We start from the raw sequence: 16,912 nt of genomic DNA on the forward strand, positions 1-16,912 counted from the left end.
GTGTGCGTACCGTAAATAATTGGTATTTATGTTAATGTAATGTTATAACTAATGAAGGAATAGATGGAGTACCTGTAAATTGATGATATACGCAATTTACATTATATCCCCTGTGCAGTTGTCTGGACATGATGAAGAATGTCCATCATCATCACCAGAATTAAAATTATTATCGATTTTGACTTACCAGTTAAATCCACCTCATTACCAAAATCACTGATTACGGTGTCATTGTTTAATGTTTCGTAACAGTTTTGCGTAACCGTAACGTAACCATTGCGGTCATTAACCTCGATAAAATTGACAGTTCGACTTATAAAAAAAAACTATACACTTAATATATAACATGCGATATTTCAATGTTCGTTTTTTAACGTTAAGTTTTCTGTAGATCCAGAGATTAATATCAAAATAGTAACTATGACTTCAATAACTTGAATGACTAAAATGCCAAGATTTTTTAATTGAATATCATCAAACTGACATCATAACTAAATTATTTTGACTATTATTTAAGTTCTTCACACAGGAAATTCAATAAGAATCTAAGAACCATAAATCTAGATCAATTTATATTAGAACTTAGTGACGTAATCAAACGATTAACGCATATAACTTTCTAGCTACGATTGGCTTTGTTAATAAAGCCAAATATACATATGAGTAATTTTTAATCCGTCCGTCAATGCTTGAAATGAAACGAGACATCGTTTTAATACATGGCGTGACAACTAGCACTTTCAAACGAGACGAAAGGTAAACAAACTCGAAAGTCCGTGATAGTAAGCTGATCTCTGTTTTGTATGCAGTGATCTTCAAGATTTACATAAACATGCATAAGCACTTAAGATGTTATGCACTATACGTTTTCATAAGCACTTAATTTCACATGTTCTTTTTTAAAAGTACTTGAACACAAAATAATTTTTGAACTTAACAATTTCAACGAAGCCATCGTTCTAGTACTTATTAGATTGTGAGATTTGCTAATTGCTCTTCTAAATTTTTCACTATAAATTCTTAATAAATATTTCTATTATTTCTAAGAAAATAGTGTTAAAAACTGCATAAATACACTTTAATGTTACTTCCAAAGTTCCGAAAAAAAATTCGCTGGTATTCAAAACATCATTCTTTCCTGGTTAATCTTTTCATAAAAGATAATTTAAAAGCGCAGCGACTATACTATATAATGATGTAATATAATATAATTTGATTACATAAAAAAACATGTGCACCTTGTATTCAAGCTGAATTCCATTAGGCTAAAAATACAGTCATCTTTTTCACATATGTTACCAAATCAAGAATTAGAGCAGGACATCAATATATTACCAGCATATTTTACCGAGCGTCGTTAATGTTACATTAAATCTTTTTAAATGAAATATAACGAACAAAATACAATCATTTATTAATGGAATTTAGCTTACCGCATTGTCGACTTCCGTGTATTTTATCTTTCCTTTGTGTCATTCATGCTTAGACCCGTAATAACACGTAAGCTAGTAAAAATAATAAAAGCAATGACCCTTTTTTGGGAATTACTGACATTCCTATTTACCCCTTAATTGAGCTTAAAGCTTATGCTAGGAATGGGGACGACAATGGCCCAAGAGGTCAGGATCGAATCTGCGACTTTTTACATCGCTAGGTGACCCTTAAATTGCGCCATTGACTCTTGTTCAATGATATTTATAATCAATTCTTCTTTAATTGACCCCTGATTCTATTATTATTTAGAAGGGAAACAAATAAATGGGCCACCCGAGAGATCTCTCTCGCTCGTATAAGAAGGAAAAATCTCTCCTTACAGCGTTTATGTGTCTGGTTCCAGTAATTACACTGGTTATTCAACTTTGTAACTGGAACAGAGCCATTACATGGGAAAGAATAACTAGTGTGTTTCTCGCCGTTTCTTCTTTGCAAAATTTAAATAACGAACCCGTTGTAGCTTTGCATTTGATATAATCCTATCTAATGAAGGTCAAAGATGCTACGTAGGTAACTTAAATTACGTATGTTTTGATTTTGATGGAGTACTGGTTTATTGCGGTAACATGACTGATTTGTATGTGGTCTAAGGCTCTAAATCTACTATCGAGAAATATAATTACCTATGTATCTTTATTTTTTTTAATTGTTATAAAAAAAGGCAAAGTAAATTTCTTAATTCATATTACCCTATAGAACGTGTTAAGTGACATACAGTAATCCTTACCTAGTGTTTTAATGCTTTAGTAAAATTTGGATTACATTTGTTCGCGCACAAAGTCTATGAAACATTTTAAGTTAATAAAATGAATAGCTATTTAGTATGCGTGTTTTTTATTTACGACTTATGAAATATATAAAGTTTTGTCTGATTTAATTATAAGTTAAATCTAAAAAAGCTTTAATTTTAAATGTATTTTAAATAAAATTACGTTTTTTTAAATTGTTATTGTATTCTATATGCATGATATAATATTCCTGGTTTTATTTTAAGACTAGTAAACTATGCTGAAATTGTGACAGATTAAATAACACAATGGAAATATTATAAATATGTAAAACAATCTTAGTGTTTAGTTGTATCTTGTATTTGGCTGGCTATTGCTCTTTTGTAAATAACATTACTTCTTTTTACTTGCTATCTGGTGAAGCTAAACGCGGTAAGTTCAGTTTCCTTTTGAATGTTTATGTTTAACTGACACATGTAGACAGTAGTAGCATTTGTGTTATGTTAAGATGTTTATTTATGCATGAAATTCGTTTTGAAACCTATGTTTTATTTTGGCTTGAATATTATCGATAAAACTTCATGACATCAGTTTCTTTTTTTAAATTATTTCGCGTGACGTTTTGACATACACATCAATACCGTGGTCAGAATCTGACTAAATATATTAAATGTATGTTAATCTTTCAAGTGAGTATGGACTGAGTAATAAAACAAAATATATTTGATTTTTTTTTTTGTTTGATCAATTTCTGGTGTGCCAGCATTATACTTTATTTTACAAAATCTAACAGACTACAGTAGAACGTTAGTGCGTGCATGTCAATATTTTTATTGATACTGCGATCGAATGATTGCTTTAGATCTGATGTTTTCTGTGTTTATTTCAGATAATAGATGTTATATTTTCGTGTTTCATAATAAGTCCGTCTTCGTATTCCTTGCCTCCGTCTGTATATAACATAGCGACATAAACATTTATTTTAATAACTTTTTTAATTATGTCGATGCATTGTCCTCACGTCCAAGCTGTTATTTCCCTTGTGTCTTGATTTGTGCATAAAAGAACATAAATCATTTACAATGAATCAAATGGTGGTCATCAGTAACTTAAACTTATTCGACATCTAAATTACTAATCAACTAAATCTTAGACTTTTTTTCTATGTAACTTAGGATATGACATACATACATTAACAGCCCGTAAATTTTCCACGGCTGGGCTCAGGCCTCCTCTCCCTTTGAGGAGAAGGTTTGGAGCATATTCCACCACGCTGCACCAATGCGGGTTGGTGGAATAAACGTGTGGCAGAATTTCGTTGAAATTAGACACATTCAGGTTTCCACACGATGTTTTCCTTCACCGCCGAGTAGGAGATGAATTATAAACACAAATTAATAACATGAAAATTCAGTGGTCCTTGCCTGGGTTTGAACCCGAAGTCATCGGTTAAGATGCACGCGTTCTAACCGCTGGGCCATCTCGGCTCATATAGGATATGACATCAAATAATAATTATAATAAACCCTTACCCCATTTTACTCTCATACATACATATGTGGATTAATTCCCCATACAAACTTCGATTTCCTTTTCACATCCTTACTCAATCTGTTTTCATAGAAAATTTCATCTAAATCGGTTCAGCAGTTTAAGCGTGGAGAGATAACAGACAGAGTTACTTTCACATTTATAATATTTGTTTTGATAAGGATAGTGTATTTCAATTGTTTTTTATCCGTATCAGTTACCCACACATAAACATACTGTCACACACACAGGCATCCTTGTCACACATGTCAAATGTCTCTTTAGGTAAATGCGAATATACGTTAGATAATAGTGATGGCAACTTTATGCATATTTACAACGTAATGGAACAGAGCCGTTTAGCATAACTGTACAATATGTCAATTGTGTTTTCATAGCGTGTCGATAAATTGAGTTTAGATATAGATTTATATTTTCAGTATTTTACACACACATTGCTACCACATACAGTACCAAAAATACGTCATAAAAGCCTCGGGTTTGCATCGGGTCAGGAAAAAATCAATGGTATTTTTCGTTAAGAAATTATCACTAAATAATTCGATGCTATGTTGACTTAAGTAACGAAAACAACGTACTCATGAATTTTATCTTGATATCGTTTGATAATTGAGATTGTTAAAGTCTATTTGAATATGGTTTATTTAGTTTTAATTATATCTATTCAGATAGGCACACAGCTACTACCGGTAAAAATAACAGATACGCATTTCTGAGAAAAACATGAATTTATCATTATTCGATAAAACGAAGTTTTTTAGGACCCTTGAAGTGAACTCCGACCTAATGAAGGTAAAAGTACTTCAGTCGAGATGAAAACTTATAATGTATTTCTCTTTTAAAGTATTGAGTAGACTTGAAAACTTTGCTTAGATAATATTACAAAATATTATATGTATATACATATTACAAAATAAAGTCCCGCATTTGTCTGTCTGTAGACTAAACTCAGAAGCTACGGAACAGATTTTCACACGGCTCACCAATTTTCATCAATGGAAATTACTCCATCCATTATATATATTATGAATAGATTAGGTATATAATTCACATCGGTTTTGTGTAATTTGCTACTAAGAGCTTTATTGGCATGTGGTGTATATATTAGTATTAAACGTATAAGGGTTTTATGTTGATCTTTATTCTATATATTAATTTTCATCAATATGTCATTAATATAATATACTGATCAATTAGATCTAGCCCAAATGGCTCCGTCACTAAACACTTAATCTGAGCTGATGATTGCGAGTTCAAACCCCGATAAGCCCCGTTGATTTTTCACGTGCTTATTTTATAAGTCTTTATAATTGATCTCGTGCTCAGCAAAGGAAAACGTCGTGAGTAAACCTGCATGTGTTCGATGTATATCCATTATCTAACTGGAGTCGCGTGATGGAATAAACTCTAAAACTTTTAAAGAGAGAATTTATCCAGTCGTATGAAATATGTGTCACATCACGGCTCACAGCTTTGTTGCTCTGTTTTAATTTTAATAATAATACCGTTTACACGATACGAATAAAATTATACAATAAATCATATTTCATGATTTATGTGTCTGTGTATACGTATAATAAAACTACTCACACTCGTATATATGGTGTATACAATTATACATGCGTGATAAAATTATACACACACAAATACATATATTATAAGTATCTCATTAGCAGCAAGTAGAATACCCAATTAGTGGTTAAGAGAAAACACTCTGCTGATGTCGAATGTACAGCTTAGACTGCCTGCGTAGTATTTCACGAAAAGTCAATGGTTTTTGTATGTTTGAAAATAATTAAATATTTCGCCAGTTTTTTTTTTTTATTTATTTTCACCTTCGCCTATAAACATTGTGAATCATATTTTAAAAGTTTAATTATAGTATCTGTAATTACTATACTTGGCCATTTTATATTATTGTAAAACACGAAATGTGATACAAGATAGGATTATTTTTATATATTATATCTTGAACTGTTTGCTTCTAAAATAAATGAAATGACGAGAATAAATTGAATTCTTCTTTATATTTCATTTATTATTAACGCTCGGAAAAACTGAGAGCTTTAATTCATGACGTGGGTAAGCGGCAAGCGGCTGTGGGTATACAAATGCCACTTTATATACTACATATAATGTTCGACAGTTTATGTTAATACCCTTTTTGAACATGATTGTTTTATTTTTTTATATTTTGCTTTTGAAACCACCTATAGAATATAAAATTACAACAAATTCAATGGTGTCTTAATTATCTGAATTCATATTATAAAGAGATCAAATATGTTCGCTTGTGTGTAGGCGGTAACTATATTATTCCTGAATACTTTGGTGTATTAATAAATTGTTCCCATGCGAAACCGGGGCGGCTCGCTAGTAGTTAATAAAACATAGCATATTCATAATCATGTTGTTACAGAGTTTTGCCTTTCCTTTGTTATGATATAGCTAGCTGACGGTCAAATTGGTCACCTGATGGTAAGTGACCAGAACCGCCCATAGCAATTGACTGTTAGGAATATATATATTTTTTTATTTACTTTACAACATCCACAGGCTCACAGTTGCCCGTGCCTTTTTTTACATTTTATTTTTATAAATTGTGGCGTTATTTTATATTTTTACTGAACATCAGCAGATCATGTTAGGAATATTAATCAAACCACCAAACTTCGGAACTAAGAAGTTGTGCGTGTAGTTGCGCTCACTCACCCTATAAACTGGATCACACCAATAGTATTGCTGTTTAGCAGTAGTATGTTTGATACCCACCTACCCAAACGGGCTTCCACAAACCATTACACATATTATTTATATCACAATTATGTGTCTACGAGTTAACTTTCTGTGCTGAAATCCTCACAATCAAAAACAACCCATTGAACACAATATTTTTTATTTGTCAGACCCGGGCTTGAACCCAGGACTTTGGAATCCGCGGTATTGTTTAATAACATTATACATGTATAGCACGCATTTTCCCCATATGTCAATTCGAATATACTATTGAACGATATAGCATAATTATGGTTGTTTGCATATAGCCAAAACTATATGCAAACAATTATACGAGTGTTACGTTCTGGTAATTTCGGATCAAACGCTCAAAATTGTTCCAATCTTGTAATTAGTGAGCGGAAGTTCGCATGATTAGTATTGACTTGTTGATAATGAGGAACTATCAATTAATTGGAAACGTTGTTCTATCTATTGACTACGGTTCGATTTCAAAATTATTTCAATCTTTCAGTCATTCATTCAATCAAACAATGAAGAGGGCCTCAGTATCAATTTTGCAATCCCAAACATTTATTTTGTGATGGCTGGCAATAAAAACATACATGTTAAAATAACTTAAATGAGATATATCAAAGGCACGGAGGTCGTATATAAATAACTCTACGGCAATATATTAAAAAAAATATATATATTCTTAAATTACTCAAAAGTTTGCATGAAAACCTTTCCGCTGTACCTATATATGCCCAGATTTTTTTTTATGTTTATCCACGATGTCTTTGTCAATTCACAAGTGATTTTCAGTGAGGTAAACTAGCACAAAGGTGAGTGAAATTGGTTGAGAAGGATTATATACACACAAGGTAGAATTACGCCAAAGACAGGCACGGTTACTTACGCCTTTTAAAATGAATTATAATTATGAATTAAACATATGTAAATTCTGAGTCTGTATCGTGTATTGAATTGATAATGTTTGGTTAAGATTCCACTAAGCCATATCCGCTCTTGGTAATTCCGTCTATTTGTTGTGCCTTTAAAAATCGTCAAAGATTTTGTTCTCATTGGTGCTAGAAAATAATAAACTAGTTAAAGAATACGTTTATACCTAGTACATTTAATAACACATGCATGCACATGAAATCAAAGATAACACGAGCAGAAAAAGATCAAGCGCAATTTCATTGATACAAGCTGTAATGTGCTTGCAAATCGGTTTGGAAAATTAGCCTGCTAACAATAATCGCTATAAGTGTAGACCTATAACGATTAGTTCTAGGAGACTGTTACGGAAAATAATCGAAATACTGTAGAACTGATATCATATATGCGGTGATTTTAACGACACCTTCATTTCACACATTTGTCTTTCCTTGATACGTAATTATTAACACAGTGTCGATTTTTTCGATCATATTTTGATAATGTTGTTGTTTCAGATGACGAGTTCGGCGAGAAATCTGTGTCGGTGCTGTTGGATGGCGAAGAATCAGAGCTCATATTTATTGACCATCCCAGCACTGAGATGTCGGTAAGAAATGAAACAATGTGGTTCAATCGTAATTATATAATATTATTGTTAATGTTTTATAGTGGTTTTAATAATATATATATATATATAGATTTATAGAATAATTTGCTTTAGAGAAAGAACATACATACTAACGTACACGCCCACCAATACACGTATAAACGAACAAGCATAAGATATCTCACTAAGGAACATCGTTTGATGAGAATATATTTTTTTCAAAAATCGAACCCCTTGTGGAATCATACGAATGACAATTATTTAAATAAATTAGAAAATAAATAATATAAAAAAATGTTAGTTTAATGTATAAAAATATATTTTTCTTTTCAAAATCTATCTCGACAAAGGAAACGATCTGACAGCACTAAAGCGCCATCCATTGTTTTCATTATAACTTACGGATTACGAATGACGTGTGTCGTTTAGTTTGTGTTTGTAATAAATAGGTCATAGACAGACACTCGGTTAAAGGGTAATGACCCTGATTGTGTTTGAGTGACTGATGAGTGTTTTCTTGTTTCGAGGAATAGGAGAAATATCGAATCGCGTATGTATTCATATATCGTATTCGTATAAGTTTAGCATCAGTACCTTTTAATACCAAACCATAGGATATAAAACTTATTGAATTCTTCGACACTCAGCGTCATCTAATGTATCACGAGGGAGTTTTGATTGTAATATTCCTTCATACAAAAAACTTCATATTTTACTTCGACAATAGAGAAGTCGCGTTGAATATAAATACTTCTAGGGCACAAACGGCAACCAAGGAGATCCCTTATATAAATGATCTAATTACAAATAATAAAAAAAAACATCCATAACCGTAATCCAACGTATAGAAATGATTAAATATATAAGTGATTAAATTAAGGTTACAAATGATAGACTTAACATCTTAATTTCAAACCGTGATTATTGTGTTATGATATTGTGTTTTGCTTGTACGGGGGTGATTAGTCAATCTGTTGACTAAACTCCCAGGTATAATAGAAGATTTAAAAAAAAAAAAATTCAAACCGATATTTTTATTACAATTATCAGATTGGTTAGATAGTAAGTTAATCATATTATATGATCAAACGAACTTACAAAGTGAAGTTCGATCGATATTATATGAGTACGCTTCATTCGAAGATATAAATATATACTGTAGTCCTTTTATTGTGCTGGCAACTTCGCACGGTTTTTTAGGGATAAAAGTAACTAATTTGACTTTTTCCCTTTCTACCACATAGCATGCTGCGCTCGAGTTTGTTATTCTTTTTAGATACAATTATTTACTCAAAATTTTAATTTTGGGCTTCGGGCGGGAGGGCTATAAAGTATAACCTGACCAGTTTCCCTGGTAGCGATTACGGAGCCCTGCCGACTGAATAGGAGCGCTGGATGTTGATGACTTCGTGGTTGGGGCTTTTTTAATCTGAAGCCCCTGTCGTTCGATCGCCTTAGAAGCTTTTATTTTTTCAGGTAAATCCTTACCAAATAAAGTCTCGTCTCGATTTTGATCCTGTATAACAGCAAGAAAAGATTTGTCCAGACCCCGAGTAATAAGTTTTGTTCTTACTTGTGTTTGAACATAATGGAGATCAGTAAGGATTCTGCACCCGTCTGATAATATTTTTATTGCTTGAACCTTTTCGTCATGAGACAAAAGTAATGTCATCGCCCGGTTAACCGCGGCTATGCCCAGACCTAGTTGATCTTGCTCGATTTGAATCTTCTTGTCTCGATTCTTTACAATTTCTGTAACCGCCGCTGTAAGCTCTGGGTTCACAATCGGTGCTTTCAACAACCTACAGTTATCAGGTATGGTATATTCTTTTAAAAGTCTTTCTTTTGTTTCAGAGGGTAAGCCTTTTTTAAGGATCGGAAGCCATCGTTGTGCTAACTTATAATGAATCTTGGGGCCATAAGCTCTCTTCAGAAGCATCACCCAAGGCCTCTAGTAACTCAGAGTCGAGTTCGGGTTCAGGCTCTTGATTTATGTCTAGTTCCGGTTGTACATGAGGTGACGTCGGCGAACGGTGTCTATGTGAAGTCTGCACAGGCAGTGACGGTGCTGGTGTAGGTGAACGAAGTTCGAATTCACATAATGGCGACGTACCATTGCCCTCGGTTTCGTTTTCTATTCGACAAAGGAAGAAAAATATTAAAAATAAATATTCATAGGGTAGATGGAAAGAAAGGAACAATTTTTCTCTAATTAATTATTTAACACTTTCAACGTTTTAACTTCAAAGTTACACCTTCGTGTTGACTCGCAGTCAACCCTCAGGCTTATGCTTTTTTTGAACGTCTGCTTAACCGTCGTGTTAACTCGCAGTTAACTCCCAGGAAATCTTACTGACGCTGGTTTGTTGAAATGTTTTAAAATATCTCACTTCACTAACAACTTAGTAATAAATAAACTTACCTAGGTTTATTTCTGAATCCGACGAAGAATACGTTATCACACGATGATATTTTTTATCCGTTCGCTTAGTTTTCAACTTTTCGATTTTTGCATTATAGTAATTAATTTTTTCTTCAGCACTTCGTTTAGGCATTTTACTATTATTTAAATAAAGTTTTCAGGTAACCGTGTTTTCGTTGCCTCGCACGATAAAAGAATGACAAACTCGTGCGCAGCATGCTATGTGGTAGAAAGGGAAAAAGTCAAATTAGTTACTTTTATCCCTAAAAAACCGTGCGAAGTTGCCAGCACAATAAAAGGACTACAGTATATATTTATATCAAAGAATGAAGCGTACGAAATATAATATAGATTCATGTGATAATTATTTTTGATGGTTTATGATGAACGCTATCATAATTCTTAGTTTCATGGCATTTAATAGTTTAATACATCATACGAAATCTTCAAGATTTCTTCGACCCCCACGTATACCCTAAACCTCTTTTTTATTTTATACATACATTAAAAGACAATTGCTTTAATAATGGGATAAATCTAAAATTTCACATCGTCGATACAAGCCAAGGATAATAAATTAGCTATCCTTGTCTAACGATTGTCTGCAACTTGGAGGCATTGATCTAGAAACTTCTTTATAAATAACTACATAAACTTTATTATTATTTTTAATTACAACTTCATTACCCTAAAATATACAGGTTATAAGTATCGGTGATGTCCTATGGACTATTAATAAAATTCATGTAAAAAAAACTCGGCAAGTGCGAGTCAGACTCTCGCACGGAGGTTTCTGTATTACCAATGAATATCATAACGAATTAATTCCCTTGCGAGTCAGAGTGATATACATTTGATTGCGTTGACTTAAAAGGTTGATTTAAAATTGTATTCATAAAAATAACATTACATTTCCGGGTAAATTTAAATCAATATTTATTATGGTAGAAGTTAAAAGAGTATATTTACAGTTAAAATATAATATTTCAAGTAAATCCTTTTTCGTTACAGTTATACGTGTTATATTTTCCCTTTGCTTATATTTTTATAAAAAAATAAACAAATTGAATAATGTTTCCAAATAATTTAAATTTAGAACATAAATATCCTTTGAGAACAGCATACATACAGAATAAGAATGTAATATTAAAGTAAAAATATACGCATTGGGTTTATTTGTTTCACGTTCAGGCAATTTGTACTTAACAACAATTAATTCTATTTCATTACCATAACATAACATAAGCAGCCTGTAAATTTCCCACTACTGGGCTATGGCCTCCTCTCCATTTGAGGAGAAAGTTTGGAGCATATTCCACCACGCTGCTCCAATGCGGGTTGGTGGAATACACATGTGGCAGAATTTCGTTGAAATTAGACACATGCAGGTTTCCTCACGATGTTTTCCTTCACCGCCGAGCACGAGATGAATTATAAACACAAATTAAGCACATGAAAATTCAGTGGTGCTTGCCTGGGTTTGAACTCGAAATCATCGGTTAAGATGCACGTGTCCTAACCACTGGGCCATCTCTATTTCATTATCGTCCCTTAAAACGTGCATTACGAAGAATAAAATGTGTAGAATATAAGTAAGAATATGTAAGTGGAAGTGTAAGAATATTCCTTAACTCTAAACCCTACGAAAGGAAAAGATTATTCACATAAGATCCTATGAACTTGCAATATCAATAAAGATGTGACATTTCAAACATTAAAATAAATATATTTAACATAACATATTAAATAAAATATAATTACATATATTGGAGTAAAAGTTAAAATATTTCACGCTAATAATTATTCAATAATAAGGTACAAAAATACCATATATTTCTCATAGGTTGAAAATTGTCTATCGACGTATGAGCCGCACGCGTGCGTGGTGGTATACTCCGTTGTTGCCAAGAGTTCCTTCGTCAGAGCTGGAGAACTTCTATCCTACTTGGCCAGAGAGCAATTCACAGTGGACAGAACTGTGGTCCTCGTCGGTAATAAGGCTGATTTGGCGAGAGCCAGACAAGTTTCTACAAATGGTGAGTGATTTGCATTTATATTTGGTAGAATTTAAATTTATGTATCATTACAATTATTCATGACCAAAGTTAGCATAGTTTAAATGAACCACTTCATGGTTAGTGGCCGATGAATATGAAGTAGTATCTAGCTAATTCCTTATAGTAAATATTTGCATGGCTGTAGATTCATACTAGTCTACCCAACAATGCTGTAGGAAGTATTGTGTTTAGATATCAGATTTTGTGTTCAGATCAATGACCACACATTAAACATTCGTTAGCTTTCTAAAATAAACAAGAAAATTAAAAGTAAAAATAAAAAAAATAAGTTACACGAGAGAACTGAAATATCAATTGAAGACTAAATATTAATTAAATACGATACGATAAAACAATCATTACAAAAAATAAAATTCTCGAAAAGTTAATTTACGGTCTACCGTGTTATTATATTAGGCTTATTGTTGCAGAGGGCAAAGCTCTGGCGACGACAAAGGACTGCAAATTCATTGAGACATCATCTGGAATCCAGCATAATGTAGACGAGCTGCTTGTCGGCATCCTGAAACAGATACGATTGAAAGAGAGCCGTGATAAAAAACATGCAAAGAAAAGTGGGAAACAGGTGAATATCTTCCTATTAATCTCATTAGACGTATGAAAGGTAGAAAAAAATTACGAAAAAAGGTTTTCCCCTTTGATCTTTTTTAACGTGGACTCTTGAATATTACGGATCGTGATCGTGCTTAAAAAATAAATTTATTTTAAATAGTTTTAAATATATTTTGCTAAATGTTCACTCATGTTGCAAAATTAGTAGTTTAAATACTTTTTAAAGGCAAAATGAGATTGAAATGCACAATTGTTTACTGGTGTCATCTAAATATGTCTATTTCTAAATATGATATATGAACAAAATGGTATGATTAAATAAAAAAGCTTTATTGAATATTAATATTTACTATTAAACTTGTATTATTTTATCGAAAATACGTCAATCAATTATTATTGAGTTACGTACCTTAGGTAACATATAATAACTAAATTCTATTTTAACTGTGTAAAGAGCTTCCAGCATAGGAGAATGTAGTCACATCATAACAAATTCTAGATATCGTGTCGACTAAGGGATTTTTTGTTAAGCAGAAACATTTGGCACGTATACACCTAAACCACCCGTATCGGGACAATCCCCTAGCAAAAGCTTTCTCAAGGAGAGTTAGGATCTGAGAGCCGGCAGTAAAAATAAAACTACTACTAGTAAATAACTCATATAACAGAAACCTTAGCTATGAATTAATAAAACAGATCTCTATTGAGGTTTAAATTTATAAGTTTTATGGAGCAATATATTATTGTAGTTGATCTTTTTAAAGTTAAAATTACATTTGAAATCACGTCGAGTTCCTACGAAATTACGTTACGATACTACAATAATATAATTTATGAATTAAAGTAAGTTAGTTTAATCCGAAAATAAATACTGAATTCATTTAGTTCTTTTTGGTTATTTTTTTTGGTTTTCTAACGTACAGAAATATATCCATTTATTTTCATATCAAGTGAAATAAATGTGCCTTTATGTCTGTTCCTAAAAGTGTGTTTTTGACGTTGAAAATATATTTCAGCACTCTTTTAGCAAATGCAAAGGATGAATGAGATAGTTAAAAGGGGAGTACCCGTCTAGGTATTTTTTTTTTTAGTAAAAATGTAGATTTAAAAATGAGGTTTTATTTCTAGTAAATTATACAAAGTAGGAATTCTTATTTTTTTGAACAGTTACAAACCTCTTGTACGTCCGTAACTTGGCTAATAAAGAATGCTTCTAGGATTAAACTTGCCTTTGTGAAATATGTACGTTTGTGTATTACAATATAGTAAAATTTTAAGCAGTTAACATTTAAAAAAAAACCTCCATAAAATTTTATTTTAATAATCTTAAGAAATATACGGCGTTAGCAATGGTGCGTCTTTTTCTTTTGATTGTCAAATCATTGGTGACAGAAAGAGAGATCAGAACAAAATTACTCTTCACACCATCAACGCACCGCAAAACACGGAATCTAAGATGTTCCAAATACCAGTTTACTCTACAACTCGAAGCACAATAATATGAGTATTAATTTTTGGCAATAGAATAATTATAGGTGTGTGACCTGCACAAAGCCATATCAACTTATGGCGAAATAGTTTAAGCGGTGTCTAGCGATGTAAAAATTAGCAGGTTCGATCCTGACAATAATCCTGTAAATATTAATCAAATCAAAATACTCTTTATTGTATACCAATAAACACATACTTTAGTCACATCCAGGAAAGATCACGTCACACACAAGAGACGGCCTTATCGCTAAAACAGCGATCTCTTCCAGGTAACCTTAAGGTAGAGGAAAGAAATAGAGATAGAAAGAGAAAGAAATATACCCCCTATATTAATTATTTGTAATTCCTTATAATGGAGCATCGATACAAATCATATATATATATATATATATATATATATATTGTTTATATTTCCTTTATTAAATTTGAAGGCAACACTTCATAAAATTTTATTAAATATTTTTAATTAAATTAACGAAATTCATGAAAAGCATTCTCTGAATAAATAGGCGTTCCATTTGTTCGATTAATTAAATCAAACTTGATCGAATTTCATTAAAATTAACGAAAGAGCTTCTGTCAAAAGCTTGACGTAAGCCTTTGTTTGTAAATGTTTCCTCCCACGATACTCTCAAGGTCACCACAATGATGGAAATTAATATTTGCTTTAGTAAATTTTGACACGTTCAATATATACACTGTTTATGTATATATAGTATTGTCTTGTTTAGTAGCTTTTAAATTTAATTCGATACTGTAACGTGTCGATTCAAAAGTGCTTTTATGAGGCTAATTGAATAAAGAATATTTTGATTTTGTTATAATTAATTTATCAGTACCTTATAAATATATTATATTTTATTATGTATTTTACATTTGATGAATTTAAAGTTCATAAAAAAAAACTAAAGTACGTGAATTCAGTGCAATGGACAAAAACACACTTCATAATGTTAGTTTTTTAAACGAAACTCATTAGGAGATGACATTATACCAATACCAGGGAAAACCTTTTTAAATAAAAATTGATCCGAAAACAACTTATACATAAAATAAATAAATTTACGTCCAAACATTTAAGAAGACAGTTGATCGTTCAGTTTCGTAATTTTTAGAAAATATTTATCTGAAGGAATAAGTTTTCTCATTATATAAGAAAACACTTAAACATATGTGTATTGGAAATCATATTTTCTTTGATCACAGGACGCCAAACCGTCGAAACTAGCTAGTTCCCGCACACACATATCACTCAGCATCGCTCGGGAACTTCTCCAGAAAATCTGCATAAACGACATATCGAAATCGAAGTCATGTGAGAACTTACACGTGTTGTAAAATCGTATTCAGTTCATTTTAAAACACGATCGCAAACTGCCGATACGTATCATTTTATGAAAAAGGTTTAAAAATGAAAAAAAAAATCTAAAGTTTCCATAAAATCTCACGATTTATATATCGGGCGGATGAAACAGATTTTGTTCGGATGCAAAAAATCAATCTTCAACACCATACAGTGTTGAAGATTGATTTGTTGCATACGACAAATTGAATAGAGCCATCTTGAAGCAACTATGACTCAACATTAAATTAATATAGACTTCTTGTTTCCAAGAAGTACTCACTTTATTCTGTCATACTTTTAAGAGAAAACTCTATAACTTGGAAACATAGATTTGCTGCCCTATATCAACTGTTATTAGAAAAGCCAAAGACAATGATAAAGCCAAAAACAACGATGGCTTTTGAAGCTGGACTATCAGCAATGAAGAATGAAGAACGACGGCTACTAAGAACAAAGGAAATTGTAATTGCGAATGTGTTTGATAAAATTTAATGTATTAAAAGAAACTTGTTGAAATTCTATGCCTATTATCCTATTGGGGATCATTTAAAAAAACAATCCTTAAAGGATTTCTGTGTACCTACATTTAGAACTAATTTTAAGCTGTTTTCGTTTCTTTCAATTCTTACAATACTTTCTTATTTATGAATAAGTTTTTTCTTGATAGTTAAATTACTTGCAAGAAAGATATTCTAGATAAATAGTTCCGATGATAAACTTTGAGATGATATAACTGACCTTTCTTTTAAAAAAGAGAATGCTTTCTTGGACCAAATATTTCTGACCAGCGATCATCGGATACTTCAAAAATGCTGTCTGATTGTCGTCTTTAAATTTTCCAATATTTCTTTTGTTGTTTAGCTAACCAAGTATACTTATGAATAAATAGTACTTATTTGGTATCGTTTTAAGAACTTAAAAAAATCTATTGTTGCGACTGATCGTTTCATAACATAAAAATACTATAAGTTCTCCTATTTT

General features: G+C 31.7%; 1 protein-coding gene across 1 annotated transcript in view; it reads left to right on the forward strand.

Annotated features, from left to right (window-relative positions):
- The window catches only part of LOC113403521 (uncharacterized), a 102,445-nt gene extending 86,443 nt beyond the window's left edge, over window positions 1-16,002 (forward strand). Inside the window, exons 6-9 of the mRNA XM_026644105.2 lie at window positions 7,952-8,043; window positions 12,309-12,501; window positions 12,954-13,108; window positions 15,793-16,002. Of these exons, the coding sequence (XP_026499890.1) occupies window positions 7,952-8,043; window positions 12,309-12,501; window positions 12,954-13,108; window positions 15,793-15,924 (572 nt within the window). The 3' untranslated portion in view covers window positions 15,925-16,002. The remainder of the gene's footprint in view (window positions 1-7,951; window positions 8,044-12,308; window positions 12,502-12,953; window positions 13,109-15,792) is intronic.
- The last annotated feature ends 910 nt before the right edge of the window (window positions 16,003-16,912 follow it).

The sequence above is a fragment of the Vanessa tameamea genome, chromosome 25 (genome assembly GCF_037043105.1).
Source record: "Vanessa tameamea isolate UH-Manoa-2023 chromosome 25, ilVanTame1 primary haplotype, whole genome shotgun sequence".
Taxonomy (NCBI): Eukaryota; Metazoa; Arthropoda; class Insecta; order Lepidoptera; family Nymphalidae; genus Vanessa; species Vanessa tameamea.